Source organism: Capsicum annuum, chromosome 12, assembly GCF_002878395.1.
Source record: "Capsicum annuum cultivar UCD-10X-F1 chromosome 12, UCD10Xv1.1, whole genome shotgun sequence".
NCBI lineage: Eukaryota > Viridiplantae > Streptophyta > Magnoliopsida > Solanales > Solanaceae > Capsicum > Capsicum annuum.
The window spans coordinates 165,820-181,897 of record NC_061122.1 but is presented as its reverse complement, the minus strand read 5'-3'; the positions used below and the strand labels follow the sequence as shown (position 1 = coordinate 181,897).

The window sequence follows — 16,078 nt, the reverse complement described above, 5'->3', positions numbered from 1 at the left end:
TAGTGGTAAAGCCATCTTCAGTGTGGTATATTCTGATCCCCACCATCCTTGGCATTTTAAAAGGTCTTGTATGTCCTCCACTGTTTTCCTCATGGTCTTGCCTTTGAGGAGGCATACCCCTCCCTATTCCTCTTCCAATGGCAGAATTGGTTTGATTCTTTTAGTCATTTCTCTTCCTTTTCCACTACCCCTTCCTCGACCACTTATAGAAGCCTGCGTATGGACAGTCAAATCAACGTATATTCCAATCAAACAATAATTATTTGATTACATAAAATGACTTGTGTTTGCGCAGAAGTTCCCTCTGATTGACTTGGAATAGTTGATACATTTGGAACATTTGAACCACCTGAAACATTGCCTTTTCCTCTACCTTTCCCTCTATCCCTTCCCCTAGTAGCACTTGCAATGTTTGTGGTGGCTTGATTATTGAGATATTAGTACATATACTTAAAAAAAAATTGATACTAACAAATAAATAAATATACCTCTTGCCGATAAGATGTTCCAGCTGCATGACTTGGACCACTACTCCTTGCTTTCCTCTACCAGTAGAAGCTCTAGCCTGTATTTTAAAAGATTAGTCCTTGTGCTTAACAGAATGTATATTAGATAATGATTATAAAAATACCTGTGCCTGAGAAGATGTTTCAGATAATTGACTTATACCAGGTTAATTTCTTGTAGGACATTTTTTTTATTATGTCTCTGCGTACCACATTTGCTACAAGTAATTACAGTACCACATTTGCTAAGTTTTTCAGTTTTTCTACTTTCATCAGCCTCTTTTCTTCTAATTTTAGGTGGTCTTCCAGGCAGCTTCCTGATCTTTGGTGGCTTCACAGTAGGATTATTTGATGTTGGCCATATTTTCATGTTATTCATTGGCTGAATAAAATGAGCATATGTGCTGAGGTAGGTATCCTTGTGATAGCAGGTGTCCGTAAAATTAATAGGCTCATATTCCTTGTGGTGAAGGGCAATAATACTATGAGGACAAGGAATGCCCCTAAGCTGCCAAACTCTGCAACTGCCACTCCTACTAACAATGTCAACTATGAGTACAACCCCTGTCAACAATCTCAAAACCTTTTTTCTCATTTCAAGACAAATTTCACTGCATTAATTTGTCAATATTTTCTCGTAAAATCTTCAAAGACATGGGAGAAATATTAGTGATCCAAGTATTTGAAAACTGTCTCAACTCACCAATTCTTTTCATCATTTTCACCCTGATCTTCTCAAGCATTGTGATGATTGTTTTGAACCTTGCAGGAAGTACCCATGCATTAAAACTCTCTGCCATATTGTTGTCCACAACATTACATTTGCAATGCTCTTCAAAGTATCTTTTGCACCACATCTTCAAATTGTACCACAAAAGATCATCCAAACAATTCGTCCCCAACATCTTCATTGCTTTTATATTCTCTTTTAATTCTACTTCAAATGTGGATTTTGCAATCTTTCAAAACACTCTTCTCTTTCTATACCTTTTCAGATTTTAAACCAATTAGCAAGAACATGTCTTGCACATTTTCTGTGTTTAACCAGTGGCAGCAGCTCTTTTACAGCTATTTCCAGTCCCTAACAAAACAAAATAATTATATTAATCTACTAGCAGTTGTTAAAAAAAAAAAGCAAACAGTTGTTAAGAATAGAGTCATACCTTTTGCATATTAGATATGATGCTCAATTGATGACCTTCATTCTTCAGCAGTTCAATAAACCACCTCCGTATAAACTGATTCTCAACCTTAGTAACTGCCCAAGCAATAGACAGCATTTGGTTGTTTCCATCTCTGCAAACAACCACCAGCATTTGACCTTTGCACACTCCTTTGAGAAAACAACCATCCAAACCAATCAACCTTCTAACACCTCCAAAGAATGTTTTCTTTAAAGCATGAAAGCACGCCTAAACCCTTGAAAGATTAACTGTCCAGTCTCATCAGCATCTCCAACTTTGACAACACAAATGCTACCTGGATTAGTCCTCAAAAGCTCATCCCTGTAATAAAAAATCCTACCATACTCCACAATGTGATCACCCATAATCTCTTGTAGCGCTCTAGACCTAGATCTTCTCACAGTTGTTGCACCAACATGGATATCCAACTCCTTTCTAATAATCTCTTGTAACTGGACAACTTTAATGTTTGGCTATTGACTAATTCTATCTTTATACTTGCCAGAAACTTTGAGTTGCAAAGATAGTTAAAAGATGATCTCAAATGAATATAAATAGGGTTGTTTCTTTTAACAATAAAATCCCCACGACTCTTATCCTTGCTAGCACACAATAATCAAGGACAAGTGTATTTACAGCACCACACTCTAACTCTACAAGGCTCATTCACATACTTTTCAATTTGAATCCTTTCTTGAATTGCATATCGGGTTATTGCCAGCTTAAACTCCTTTGCACTCTGTAAAACCAACCCTAATTCTCAAATAATTTTTTCACAAGTTTCATAGAAAACAACTCTATTTTTTTTGTTCTTTCTTCTCATAATTTTTGCACTACTTCATCACCATCTTCACCATCTCCCCAACCTACTTCACTATCTAATTCAAAGCTAGAAGCTTCATCACTTAGGTAGTAAGTTTCATCACCTCCCAGTTTACCAACTAGGCTATCCCTAGTGCCAACATTTGACTCATCATACCTTATATCTGGACCTTTTTCACCAACATTAACTTGTTCATCTGTTGTGCCTCTACTTCTTCTTTGTGACCTATTGAAATGTCTTTTACTAGCCCTTATATTAATATATTCTTGATGGACATCACTGTCAACATCACTGTCCCGACTAGTATTCCCTTCTAAATCTGAATCATCCTCTAAATCATCATCACTTGGATCCTCATCTATTGTAGGGTCAAAAGACTTGGAAGGTATATTAGAAGGAGAAGGCTCATCAGGAGGTTGGAAGAAAAATTGAGAGTAGAGGGCTAAAGATTAAGGCTAGAAGCATCACCCTCATTAATAGGGTTCAGATGTTCCTCACCTACCCCATTGTCACTTGTATTAGGGACATACTTCAACTGAAGTGGGGCATGATCAGGTTGGCTCACCCTATGTGAAACATACGCCTCAAGTTCATCCCCACTTGTATTAGGGACATACTTCAATTGAAGTGGGGCATGATCAGGTTGACTCACCCTATGTGAAACATACACCTCAAGTTCATCCCCATTTTTTAACATGTTGACAATATCAAAAATAACCTTATCACATTTAATTTCTATCAAATAACCATCCCATTTAACAAAGAAATCACATTGGGTTGAATATCCTAGATATTTAATGTTGTCTCTTAACTCAAAGTAGAATATCATATCCACATCTTTATCGAAAAACTCAGTCACAGACCCACCAATATATTCAGGTGGGAGACCAAATTCTATTTCATCCCAATGATACCATCTTAAAGTTACAAGCACAAAGACATTGAAAGATACCTGAAAAAGCAACAATTCAACCACACAAATCCATTGAAATCATTAAACAACGAGAAAAAACACCCACCCCACCCCCACTTGACACACACCCAAAAAGAATTCTGAGTTGTACATGTTACAACAACATATGTGAAAAATCGACAAACATCCAACAAATACGTAGTACATGAATAAGTCAATATGTTCATATTTGCACCAATTTCACTAAATTATGACCTAAAAATATATTTTTTCCAAAAAAAACAACAACTTCGAAAAAGCCATCAAATCGACAAAAATTCAACAAAGACGCTACACATGCATAAGTCCATATGTTCATATTTGCATCAATTTCAACAAATTATGACCTAAAAAAATATTTTCCCCCCAAAAAACGCAACTTCAAAAAAATCATCAAACGTTAGAGACATCAAAACTAAATGCACAAAACCCTAACCAGTAAAATCCTCTACTCTTAGGTTAATACGTATTTTCCCCAACAAATTTATCTTCCAAAGACCTTCAATCTCCTTTGAATGTGAGCTTAGAGTGTATATCGCAAAAGAAAGGAAAGAAAAATCGAAGCAGAGAGAGAGAAACGGGAAATGAATGAGAATATGTGTTTAGGAATATTTTATTAGAATCGGGTCGGGTTATTGGGTTAAATCCAATCTTTTAATAATTAAATTATTATTTAAAGAGAGAGTGCCAACCACACGCCTAAGGGTTGCTGAAGAATATGGCCAAAATGGTGTATTTACAACGGATTAAAGAAGAACGTAGGGTAATAGGTCGAAAGTAAAGTTTAAGTGTCCTTTTGAAAAACTCGGACAAGATCAGGGGGTCTTTATGTATTTTCTCTAGTTTCAATTGTGTATTAATCTGATTTTGAAATGCAATAACTAATGTATGGTATGTCTAATTGTGAATTATGCTTACCTATCTATATGTCATCATTTTATGATTGATGGAGTCTTCATTGTATGTAGAGCATCCAAGCCTGTATAGTTTACAGGCCAGTTCATGGAGGAAAAAACTAAAATTTAGTAATCTTGTTCACCTGGTCAATGCATTCCCTTCTATTCTCAGTATCGTTCCACACGTACTGGAAAAAAAAAAAAAGCGCGGAGCTAAGCTAAGAGTTGATTCAGCATGTTAAACAATTTTACTTAGAGAATAATGGGTTTAATTCCGTTTAGACAAATTTAGATCTTATCATCCTAGACCTGTATAGTTTACAGGCCAGCTCATGGAGGAAAAAACTAAAATTTAGTAATCTTGTTCACCCGGTCAATGCATTCCCTTCTTTTCTCAGTATCGTTCCACACGTACCGGAAAAAGAAAAAAAAAGCGCGGAGCTAAGCTAAGAGTTGATTCAGCATGTTAAACAATTTTACCTAGTGAATAATGGGTTTAATTCTGTTTAGACAAATTTAGATCTTATCAAGTGAAATCACACAAAGTTGGGTTCGATAAAGGTAGAGTGTACGCAGATTTTACCTCTAACTTTGTTCACACATCTGCTATTTCCATCTAAAATCTAACGAATAATAGTATGGTGAAGTGAAGCAAAAACATTCCCATACTTGTGAAAATCAACATCTGTCTAGTCCATGTGCTGGGACAAGCGTGTGCTTGGTAGAATCGGTGGTCTTTGATCAACCACATATATGTATTTTGTTAAGTATATTGAGAATCATTTGATGGTGAGTTGTGAGGTGACGTTGGAATACTAGATATATTTACTAGGAGCGTACATCTGCTGTCGTAGTATGTTAGGGGCATATCTATGCTGGCATAATATGTTAGGTGCCTTGTACTTGCTGTCGTGATATATTTACTTGGGACATATATGCACTGTTGTAATATGTTAGGGGCATACCTATGTCGCCGTAATATTCTAGGAGCCTTGTACTTGCTGCCGTAGTATACTTTTGGGGCATTATATATGTTACCGTGGACTTGTCGGGGTGCTAGGTTGATCACCTTCACTGCCGTTTATGAGAAGCTGAGAGAGTTGATTGAGTTGAGATACAAAGAGGCTTTTTGAACTTCTATTTGGATCTTATTGAACTTTACTTTATAGGAGATATTGTGTGCATATTATTTATGTATATTGTTGTGCCTTGTATTTTTTAACACTTGTTCCAGGGATATTGAAGTAGCAGATAGAGTATCTTACTGGGTTATATTTATATATAGCTCACTTCTTACCTGTAGGTCTGCAGATACTATTGCGAAGGGGAGACTAGTGGTTAACGGTTCGTTCGTGAAGATTCTGTTGCTAAGGTGAGCCTTTACATTGTTCGTGGAGGCTATCGTTTCTGCTTTATCTATTTTTAGTTTTATCTCTTTAATGAGTTTGCATTCCCGAAATTTAAACTCATATAACTCTTTTCTAGATGCTCCATGGTCTTAGTGTGTGATTTGGGCTAAGGAATTAGTTCTCCAATGATTGATGAATTATTAGTTTGATTATAAAGTTTTGTTGGATTACTATTCGCTCTTTATTGATGCATTAAAGTTGCCCATATCTTATCATAGTGCTTATTAACTAGTAAAGTGTATGGAAGGTTGGTTCTCCCGACATGTGTTATAAGCGGGTGCTAGTCACGCATAGGATTATTTTGGGCCGTGACATTTCTTTTCCCAATTCACACATCCTTTGTCTGTCGGCATCAATATATGCTTTTTGCCTCTTCTTATGAATCACAAGCTTAGATTCTTTTATTTAATTGAGTGGTAAATGGTAAGGGGATGTAAACAAGTGTTTTCAGTCTCTTCTCTTCGTATATTCAAGTTTAGTTAGGATTTATTTCTCCTTATTCATATTGGAATAGGCTTTATAGTCCTAGTTTAAATTGGTTTTATAGTAATGCCAATTGGTACCAAATAAAATAGAAAATTTCCAGTGATTTACTCTTCTTCTGTTAAGCTAGGAAAAGATTATTCGGTTCTCTACTTTCTAAAAAAACTCTTTGGACAAGGTTGCTAGGGTTTTGAGCTATGTGGTAAATTTAAGGTCATGCATTTTTTAAAAGATTTTTTATTGTCTAAATATTTTTGTTTTATATAAAAATGTGTCAATTACTACTCTATTCATTCTTATTCTTTAATGCATTTTCTTAGTTAATACTCCACTCCTCTTATTCAATAGTCTTTAAACACAATTTTAATGGCAATTTGTCAAGCCAAACAGCCTCTCTATCTGATCAACTAAGAGGTAGTGGTAGCCAAACAGCCAAACAACAATTCATATGTAATTATTTATAGGTCAAATATGAGAGAGACAAATTTCAGCGCAATTGATTATTTTTTATACACTACTGTAAATTTTGTAAAAACTAATACAAATAGAGTTTGGGATGCAGTATGTGAACATTATATAGTTAACTATATACAGATACTAGGGAATGTGGCCGCGCTTCGCGCGAACTTTTAGGTACATATGGTTAATAAAGTTACCACTAATTTGATGTGCATGATCTAATATTATTTTAATCTATTGTAGGATCCTGCATAAGTGTTTGTCAAATTCAAAATATTTGAAAAACTAACCCTAATTAAGCACTATGTCCAGATGATGAGTATGAAGATAAATGATCTATCTTGTTGCTGTGAATTTGTACGTAGTATTTATACAACTTTTTCTCTTCCTTGATTGTGCTCTATATTCAATTTTTATAAATAACGAGTTAAATTTTTCGATTAGTTAAATTTTTGTGAAAGATAAGTGTCAAAATTTTGAAAGACAATAGAAGGATTAAGGGATTCATGTTGTTATATATTTACAAGATGCAACGCACGCAGTTCAAAACATAAAAGTGCACAAAATGATGTTAATTGGACCGTATATTCGTGAAACTGCAACATGTACTTTGGCTGTTACAAATCAAGCAAGAAAAAAGAGTTGGCACGGAAGTTTGTGTGAGAGTATGTGCTGAAGTTCTGGTTGAGAACAAAGCAAATTTTTGGAACACTTCTAATTTACCTGATATAGGTGATGGAGAGGGAATGGACTTAGCTTTTTTATCTTTGACGTCGCCTTCCTTCAGTGGGTTGCTTCCAACTTCCTCCGTGGCTGGAGGCAGAACATCATCTTCCATGGTATATTCACCTGTATGAGAAACATCGTCATTCTCTTCCTCTTTCTCTTCTTCGACTGTTTCTATACCATAGCCAAATTTATCATCTGTGATTATGGTTACCAGAGCTAGTTGGTATGCTTCTGCTGAGACTTCCTTCCCATCCAATACATTATAGACTTTTCTATCGAAAGAATCTGGTAGCCTTTTCTCTCGCCTGAGATTGTTGCTAATAATCCAATATGATTCACTACTTCCATCTGCCTGTGACTCCCATGTTTTAATTTTCTTGAAATCACTGATCATGTTGCTCCAGCATTTTCTACATTGAACAGGTCCTCTGTCAGCTCTATGTTGCCTGCAGTAAGAGGAGACCGAGTCCCATTTGGGTTCCGGCTTGTCTGAACCAAAAATGGAAGTGGATCCACCCCCCATGAGCTCTTTCCTCTGCGACCTTTTTCCCTTGTATGAGAACAAGTGTTTCTTGCCTGGTCCATTGCAAGTGCCTTGGTGTTTTACATTTGCCATCTTCAGTCGGTTTTTGATGTCCATTAGCTAACGGCGTGGTGTTACCATTCATATTTGCTGATCCTGATGTCATTGAGTTTTGTTTTAGAGGTGAATCAGGTTGAGCTAACAAGGTGAATCAGGTTGAGCTAACATTGCACAAAAAGGGACAGTATAAAGAGCTCTGTGGATGGTTGTACTGATGGAAACAATATTATGGCCTATTATGGCTCCATAAATTGGGTCTTGTACATTGTTGTGGGATATTTACTTGTTTGTTCAAGAGACTTACCAAGTTAATTGGTGATTGACTTCCAAAGAAAGGCATGAATTCTTTCTTTAGGCATTGGATTTTTAAAGTCTTTCTTATTCAAGAAAAAAAAAAGATGTTAATCAGATCATTTGACACACAAGTATAGCATATGATCAACAATTAAATGAAAGCAAAAGGAATAGAACTCTCTATACCTGTAAATCCGTTAGAAGAGACTCGAGCCTTAACTATGATGTGCGCTCAAATGCACCAGGTATCTTTGGTGTCATTTGCAATTTATTATGCTTAGATACACCAATGGGTGTATTCACAAAACCATAACAAAACTTCATGTGTGATAAAAATATGGGACTTATTTTTCAACCATCTGAAGTTATTACAACCATCCTTTTCTTCCCAAGATTCGTACAAGATTTAGCAGTGGCTACCTTAGTGTAACGTAGTTGTGCCAAAGCACCCGGTCTCAAATACTTTCCCTTTGTACTCCTCGACCGGTTTTTCTGTTTTGGAGTCTTGGATTGACCATCATTGGGTGACACTTTACCCATATTATTCTGATTTGAATAAATTCATTACCTAACTTCTCAAGGTCTCGACTTCAGTCATTTCCCTTGCTTATTGGTTAGTTTGTACTTTCCAATCATTTGAATAAATTCATCTCCTCACTTGATATGAGTACGATCATGACCATGGAAACTTTTTGAGTATTTTGAAGACTAGTCATTAAAAGGTCTTTTAGTTTTTTGTCTCTTATTTTTGTAATGTAATATAAATAGAACCTTGTAGGGTCTTAGTCTTTAGTTTTTGAATGTTATTGAAAGAAGCTCCTCTAGAGAGAGTGAGAGTAACCGTAACTAGGGTGATACTAGTGTGGAATCACTAGTGTTACAAAACATTGTTAGAAGGCTTGGTGCTTGAGTGGTGGACGCCCTCTTGTGTCATCGTAGAGTGTTGGTGTTGATGTTACGAGTGTTAATGATCTTGGTATTTAATATATACCTTGGTTCTTATTGTTTGTAATATTGTATGTCGCACTTCCTATCTTTTATTCTTGTAAGCGTTGTACTAGTTTGTGGTTGTTTCTAGTGAAGCCGTGTGTTTTTGTTGCATTGCTCTTGTGTTCTTTTCTTATTGTTATCATCTTGTTCTGCTGGTGTAGCTGTTGTTTTGGTGTTGAACACCTTACAATCTTGGGTTCTTGAGTTGTCATCTTATAGCCGTTTTGTATCTTGCATCTTGTGGACTGTTTTTGTGCGATTTGTGGGCTGTTTTGGTGCCTTTCTTGGTTGTTTGGTATCATAACTTCTCAAGGTCTCGACTTTAACCATTTCCCTTGCTTATTTACCAACTCTAACTCAGATTACCCTAACGTTGACCCAAAAAGTAGAAAAGTTCCAAAAGTACCCATCAAAAAATCGAAAAAATCCAACTTTAAAGAAATCAACTGACACAACTCAAAAGAATTAGAAACCACAACAAATTTGTGATATAATTAACCACTTCAGAGTTACATCAACAACATCAAGGTGAAATTGAACATCCAATCCGAAAACAGAAACCAATAGAACATCCAGTTGCTCAAGCATACATCATATAGCACATGACAAACGCATATAAAGAACTTTAAAAATGCCCGTACAAAGACATTCAAATCTCAAACATCAATTTCCCTTGCTTATTTATCAAATCTAACTCAGCTTACCCTTCAATATTGTCTTGAAAAGTAAAAAACTCCACGAGATACCCATCAAAACTGGAAAGACTCCAACTTCTAATAAACCAACAAACAACACAACACATAAAAATCAGAAACCATAACAAATCAATGATATAATTAACTGCTTCAGAGTTACAACAATAGGATCAGGGCGACATAGAACATCCAATCCGTTAACAGAAACCAAAACTCACAGTTAAGCCCAATAGAACATCCATTTACTTAAGCATAAATCATTTCACACATGAAAAACATACATACAAAACTTCAAAAAGCGTCTGAACAAAGACATTCAAATCTCAAACATCAATTTCCCTTGCTTATTTATCAAATCAAGACCAAATCTAACTTAGATTACCTTTCAACATTGACCTGAAAAAGTAAAGAAATCAACATTGACCTGAAAAGATCCAACTTTAAAGAAACCAACTGACACAACACAAAAAAACAGAAACCACACAACAGGATCACAGGTGAAATGGAACATCCAATCCAAAAACAAAAATCAAAATTCACAGCTAAACCCAATCGAACATCCAGTAATTATGCATACATCATTTCACACATGACAAAAATGTACATACATGCAAATCTCAAACATCAATTTCTCTTGATTATTTATCAAATCAAGACCAAATCTAACTCATATTACACTTTAAATTTGACCTGAAAAGTAAAAAACTTCCACAATATACCCATCAAAATTGGAAAGATCTCATCTTTTAATAAACCAACTAACATAAAAAGTACTAAAAGCACTAAAAATTACTAAACTTGTAATTTTTCTCATATCAATATAATAGAAAAAATAGTTAAATTAACATATTTTGATGCTTGAAAAAACATATAACAACTAACTTGAAATAGGATGATGTATTACTGCAGAGAAGGTCGACTCACTCAACAGTCAAATTTCTTCATTCAGTCATTTAGTCTAATTTGTTGGTTTGTGAAGCTAACCCAATCTTTAACTATTTATCGTTATAGAACATGAACAGTTTCATAGGGATGGTTGTTGGTGAAGGAAGAAGGTGAAGACCGAAGTTTTTTTTTCAAAACGGCAAGAATTATCGTATGCTATTTGTGTGTGGTAACCATAAATAACAATTAAATGGTTTATTAAAGAAAAAAAAACAAAAAATTAAAGAAAAGAAATAACAATTAAATGGTTTATTAAAGAAAAACAAATGAAAAATTAAAGAAAAGAATTAAAATGGAATAAAAGCTCAAAAAAAAATAGAAAAAAGATAAATATAAATCGTGACTTTAGTGGCATGTCTGAAGCAGAGAAAGAGAAAAAAAGACATGAAAAGGGAGAGAAAAAATCTGAGTAGTGCAATAATTTTTCATTTATACATCAAATATATAGAAGCAACTCATAAGTGGTCTGAAAATATTCCTCAAAATCTGCAAACATGTCTCCTTATGTTGTGCTTAAATAAAGAACCACCACACACTACAACTAACTTCAAAAATCTAGAACTTACAACAAAAATAATCTAAAGATTACAACAAAATATCAAGACCAGATGCCAAGTTGACAGGAGCTAGCATCACACAAAATAAGTACCCTTATCACTCCTCCTTGATGCAAGTGTTGTTGGTTACTCCAAGCTTAGCTCTAAGAAGATCAAATCTCTGTTTCTGTAATGCTTTTGTAAGAATATCAGCTAGCTGATCTTCACCGCAGTAATGCAGAATCTAAACTTCATTCTCCCCTTCAGCTTCTCGAATGGAATGATATTTGATTTTAATGTGTTTAGTCTTTCCATGAAAGACTGTATTCTTTACCTTAGTAACTGCAGACTTGTTATCACAAAGGATTTTTGTTGCTTTACTTGGCTTAAATGCCAAGTCGTTCAAAAAAATTTTCAACCATAAAGCTTGATTAACAGCACCTGCTGCTTCAGCAGTTGATTGAGCCACATACCCTGCTTCTTTGTGCACCAATAAATGACACCTGATACTAGAGTGAAACAATATCCGAAAGTGTTTTTCATGTCATCTCGTGAGCCAGCTTAGTCACTATCAGTGAAAGCTAACAATTTCATAGATGCGGTTTTAAAGAACAGACTATAATCAATGGTTCCCCGAATGTACCTCAAAATTCTTTTTGCTACTTTGAGGTGAATTTCAGTTGGTGAATGCATAAACCTTGACAACACACTTGTTATGTACATAATATCAGGTCTTGTGGCAGATACATACAATAGAGAACCAAGCAGACTTCTAAAAAATAAAACATCAACCAAACCAGATTCATTCTTTTTTGATAGTTTCTCTCCTTGAACTGCAGGCGTACTTACTGATTTGCATTTGTCAAGACAAAACTTTTTTAATATTTAAATGCTTCAAGTGTCAAGGGTGGGGGCACAAGGCTAGTGAGTGCCCAAACCGGAGGAATATAATCCTAAGGGAGGGTAGATTGTACTATCTTGGAGAAAAGATGGGAATTGAATCAGTTAAGAATGATGGCAAACCACAAGATGGAGAGCAAGAAGAAGCCGAAGTGCAAAATGAAGAGTATGGAGAGGATGTGTGGCCGCAAGAAAGAGATTGTGAAGTGCCTTTATAAAAGAGGTGAGCCCGTGAATTTGTGGTCAAATTCCTCTCAAGATGGAGAGGATGATACAAGTATGATCATGATCATAACACTTTTTGAGTATTTTTGTATACTAGTCACTAAAGGGCCCTTTTGTCATTTTGTCTATTATTGTAATGTAGTATAAATAGAACATTGTAGGGTTTATTTATTTAGTTGCTTAATGATATTATGAGAACACTCCTCTTAGATAGAGAGAGTCCCAAAACCGTAACTAGGGCCATATAAAAGTGTGGAATCACTTGTGTGTTGCATTGCTTGGTACATTGGTGCTTGGGTGGTAAACGCCTCTCTTGTGTCAATTGTAAAAGATAGGTGATTGTAGTGTATAGTGTTAAGGGGCCAAGAGTGTCATATGTTCTTGGGTTCTTAAGATTATACCTCTATTTGTCTATCGTTCTATCTTTATTTTTGTTGTAACCATTGGTAGTGTTCTTGTTGTGTAACCTTGTAATCGTTCTATTGTTGAAATCTTATTCTGTTGTTCATCTTTTTCTTATTGTTACATTAGTTTGGTTTGACTGTTTTGGTTTCAAATACACCATTATATCTTGCATTCTTGTTGTTAGTAGTGAATCCGAGAGTGGTCACCAAAGGGGTCCTCGGTTCTTCAAACTTGTGGACTGTTTTGGTGTATGTTTCGTGTCTTCTTGGTTTCTCTTGTATAACCATCCGAGTTCAACGTAGTCTTGAACACCCATCTAGTTCCAAGAACATGCCTGCCCTGAGGTCTAGGTACAAGTACCCACGTATCATTCTTGTTAATCACGTTGAGCTTCTCCTCCATGGTAGCTCTTTATTCTAGAATTTACAATGCATTGGCTACACTTGTTGGCTCTAATATAGCAACATTGAATATAGTATATATGTCTTTAATTGATCTGACACCTCTTACTGTAAAATCATCAAAATCTTCTTCATGGACATTTTTTTCTTGATTAGTGATCTGTAAAGGAGAAACAACCATATTCTTCCAGTCCCACATAGCATTCTCATCAAACTTAACACTTCTACTCACATGTATTTGCTGTGAAATAGGATTTAAAATCTTATAGCCTTTTGAAGTGTTGCTATAGCCCACAAATATTCCGACATCAGCTTTTTGATCAAGTTTATCCTTTTAACTTCAGGAATGTAAGAGTAACATATGCATCCAACCACTTTAAGATGTGAGACTGATGGCTTGGATCCAATCCATGCTTCATAAGGCATCTTTCCTTCAACGGCTCTCGTCGGCAAATTATTCTAAAGATAGACAGTGGTATTGACAGCTTCGACCTGTAACACCTTAGGCAACTCTTTCTCAAATAGAAGACACCTAGCCATATTCATAATGGACCTATTTTTCCTTTCACTTACACCATTTTGCTGTGGTGTGTAAGTAATAGTAAGTTGATGATGAATTCCTATTTTCTGAAGGAAATCCTTAAATTGATTTGAAGTGAACTCAGTCCCACTACCACCAGACCTTAAGATTTTTATCAAAGAGCCACATTGATTTTCAACATTTTCTTTAAACTTTTGAAACGCGGCAAGCACTTCAAATTTTTGCTTCAAAAAATAAACCCAACAAAACCTTCTAAGGTCATCAATGAATAAAAGAAAGTATCTGCTGCCATTATAAGAAAGAGTGCTCATAGGTCCACACACATTAGTGTGTATTAGTTGGAGCTTTTTAGTAGCTCTCCAGGCTTGATTCATAGGAAACGGTGATTCACTTAGCTTCCCAATTTAACAAACTCCACATACATTAGAGTTTTCATTTATGGAAGGCAAATCTGTCTTAAGTTCCGTATTTTGCATCATCTTTAAAGACTTAAAATTGATGTGGCCAAGCCTTTTATGCCAGACATAACTGTCATCTTGTATGATGACACAAGGTCCAATCTCAGTATGTTTTCAATCAAGAGGAAAACTTCTTTTGAGCATTTTAACCGTGAGCAATTTTATACCAGTTGGATCCATGATTTAACATGCTTTATCTTTAAATAACAGGACATAATTGTTATCAAGCAACTGACCAACACGGAGAAGACTTTGTCTAATTTCAGGAACAAATAATACATCAGAAATAAGCTTTATACCTGAGGGAGTTTGAACAACAACTACTCCTTTGCCCTTTGCATGTAAGAGTCTTCCATCTCCAACTCTGACTTTGAAAAAATAGCTTTTTCCAAACGTTCAAAGTTGTTCAAGTTAGCTGTCATATGATGTGTACATCCACTATCAACAAGCCACACATCATGATCTTGAGATGCTATATTGCACTCTCCAATTATAAAAGCAGCAAATAATTTCTCTTCATGATCTTTAACATTTGTAGCAACTTGAGCTGGTCAGGCTTGATTTGTTATTTTGTTTTTTTTTAAAGAAATATATGGTAGCGAAAAGGGGTTTAAAATGACTCTCAATGAATTGAATAACTTTCAATAGCATTCAATAAATTTCTTAAGCATAGAGGAGCTTTAAATAGCCAATATAAAACAAGAATCTGCATAATTTAAAATTTAAAACAACCTAAAATATTTCAACAACTAAACAAACTAAAAAATATTTAAAATTCAAGTTCATCCTAATCTAACCAACTTGTTTTGCTAAAAACTAGTGCAGTAACTTAAAGCAATTTCCAACACTCCTCCTTTGCTTTAATTACAGCGATTTAAAAATTGCTCCTCCTTAGTTTTTTCTCTGGCAGTGTATGTTGAATTTTTGAATTTTTTTTTTTGAACTTGCAAATCTTTTTGATGTTCATCTTTCTCTTTTTTTTTTCTTCTTTTTCTTCTTTGCTGAAAAAACATCAACAATCTTATGTTGTTTGAAAATAATTTCATAGACTTTGCAAAATGTTGGAAGGATTTTTCATTCATCAAAACATCACATAAAGCATAGGTTTCAAGATATGATTTCTTCATAGAACAAATTTGATCATTTTTGTCAGCGAAATTTTTTGGACATTCAAAGAGAGACTGTTGTTTGACATCTTTTTGGTTAAAAATAGCCCAACGATTTGAAAATAAGCACGGGTTGAAAATGGTAGCCCTGATGGATTAAAATGGAGACCTGACGGGTTAAAAGGTAGCCCTTTCGGGTTAAAAATAGTATGGTAGTGCTTTGGAAGAACTCACAGATCCCGTAAGATCAATGAGGCTCTTGATACCACTGTTTTTTTTTTAAAACAAAGATGGGGCAGCGAAAAGGGGTTTGAAATAGCTCTCAATGGATTGAATAATTTTCAATAGCTTTCAATAGCATTCAATAAATTTCTTAAGCATAGAGGGGCTTAAAATAGCCAATATAAAACAAGAATCAGCATAATTTGAAATTTAAAACAACCTAAAATATCTCAACAACTAAACAAACTAACAAATATATAAAATTCAAATTCATCCTAATCTAAACAACTTATTTTGCTAAAAACTAGTGCAGTAACTTAAAACAATTTCCAACAG

General features: G+C 34.9%; 1 protein-coding gene across 1 annotated transcript; it reads right to left on the bottom strand.

Moving 5' to 3' along the window:
• Positions 1–11,602: 11,602 nt before the first annotated feature.
• On the bottom strand, positions 11,603–13,416 carry LOC124889386. Its single transcript, XM_047401037.1, has 4 exons — positions 13,349–13,416; positions 12,128–12,256; positions 11,819–11,987; positions 11,603–11,701 (listed from the first exon to the last, which is right to left on the bottom strand). The coding sequence occupies exons 1-4, from the start codon at positions 13,414–13,416 to the stop codon at positions 11,603–11,605; spliced, it is 465 nt and encodes a 154-aa protein (XP_047256993.1).
• Positions 13,417–16,078: the final 2,662 nt, after the last annotated feature.

What these genes read in the sequence shown, in the direction of transcription:
- LOC124889386 (XM_047401037.1), bottom strand. Translation starts at nt 13,416, where the DNA reads ATGGAGGAGAAGCTCAACGTGATTAACAAGAATGATACGTGGGTACTT. An exon ending in GTAGCAAAAAGAATTTTGAG is followed by an intron (nt 11,988 to 12,127) that starts GTACATTCGGGG and finishes CTCTAGTATCAG; the next exon opens with GTGTCATTTATTGGTGCACA. An exon ending in ACAAGTCTGCAGTTACTAAG is followed by an intron (nt 11,702 to 11,818) that starts GTAAAGAATACA and finishes GGTGAAGATCAG; the next exon opens with CTAGCTGATATTCTTACAAA.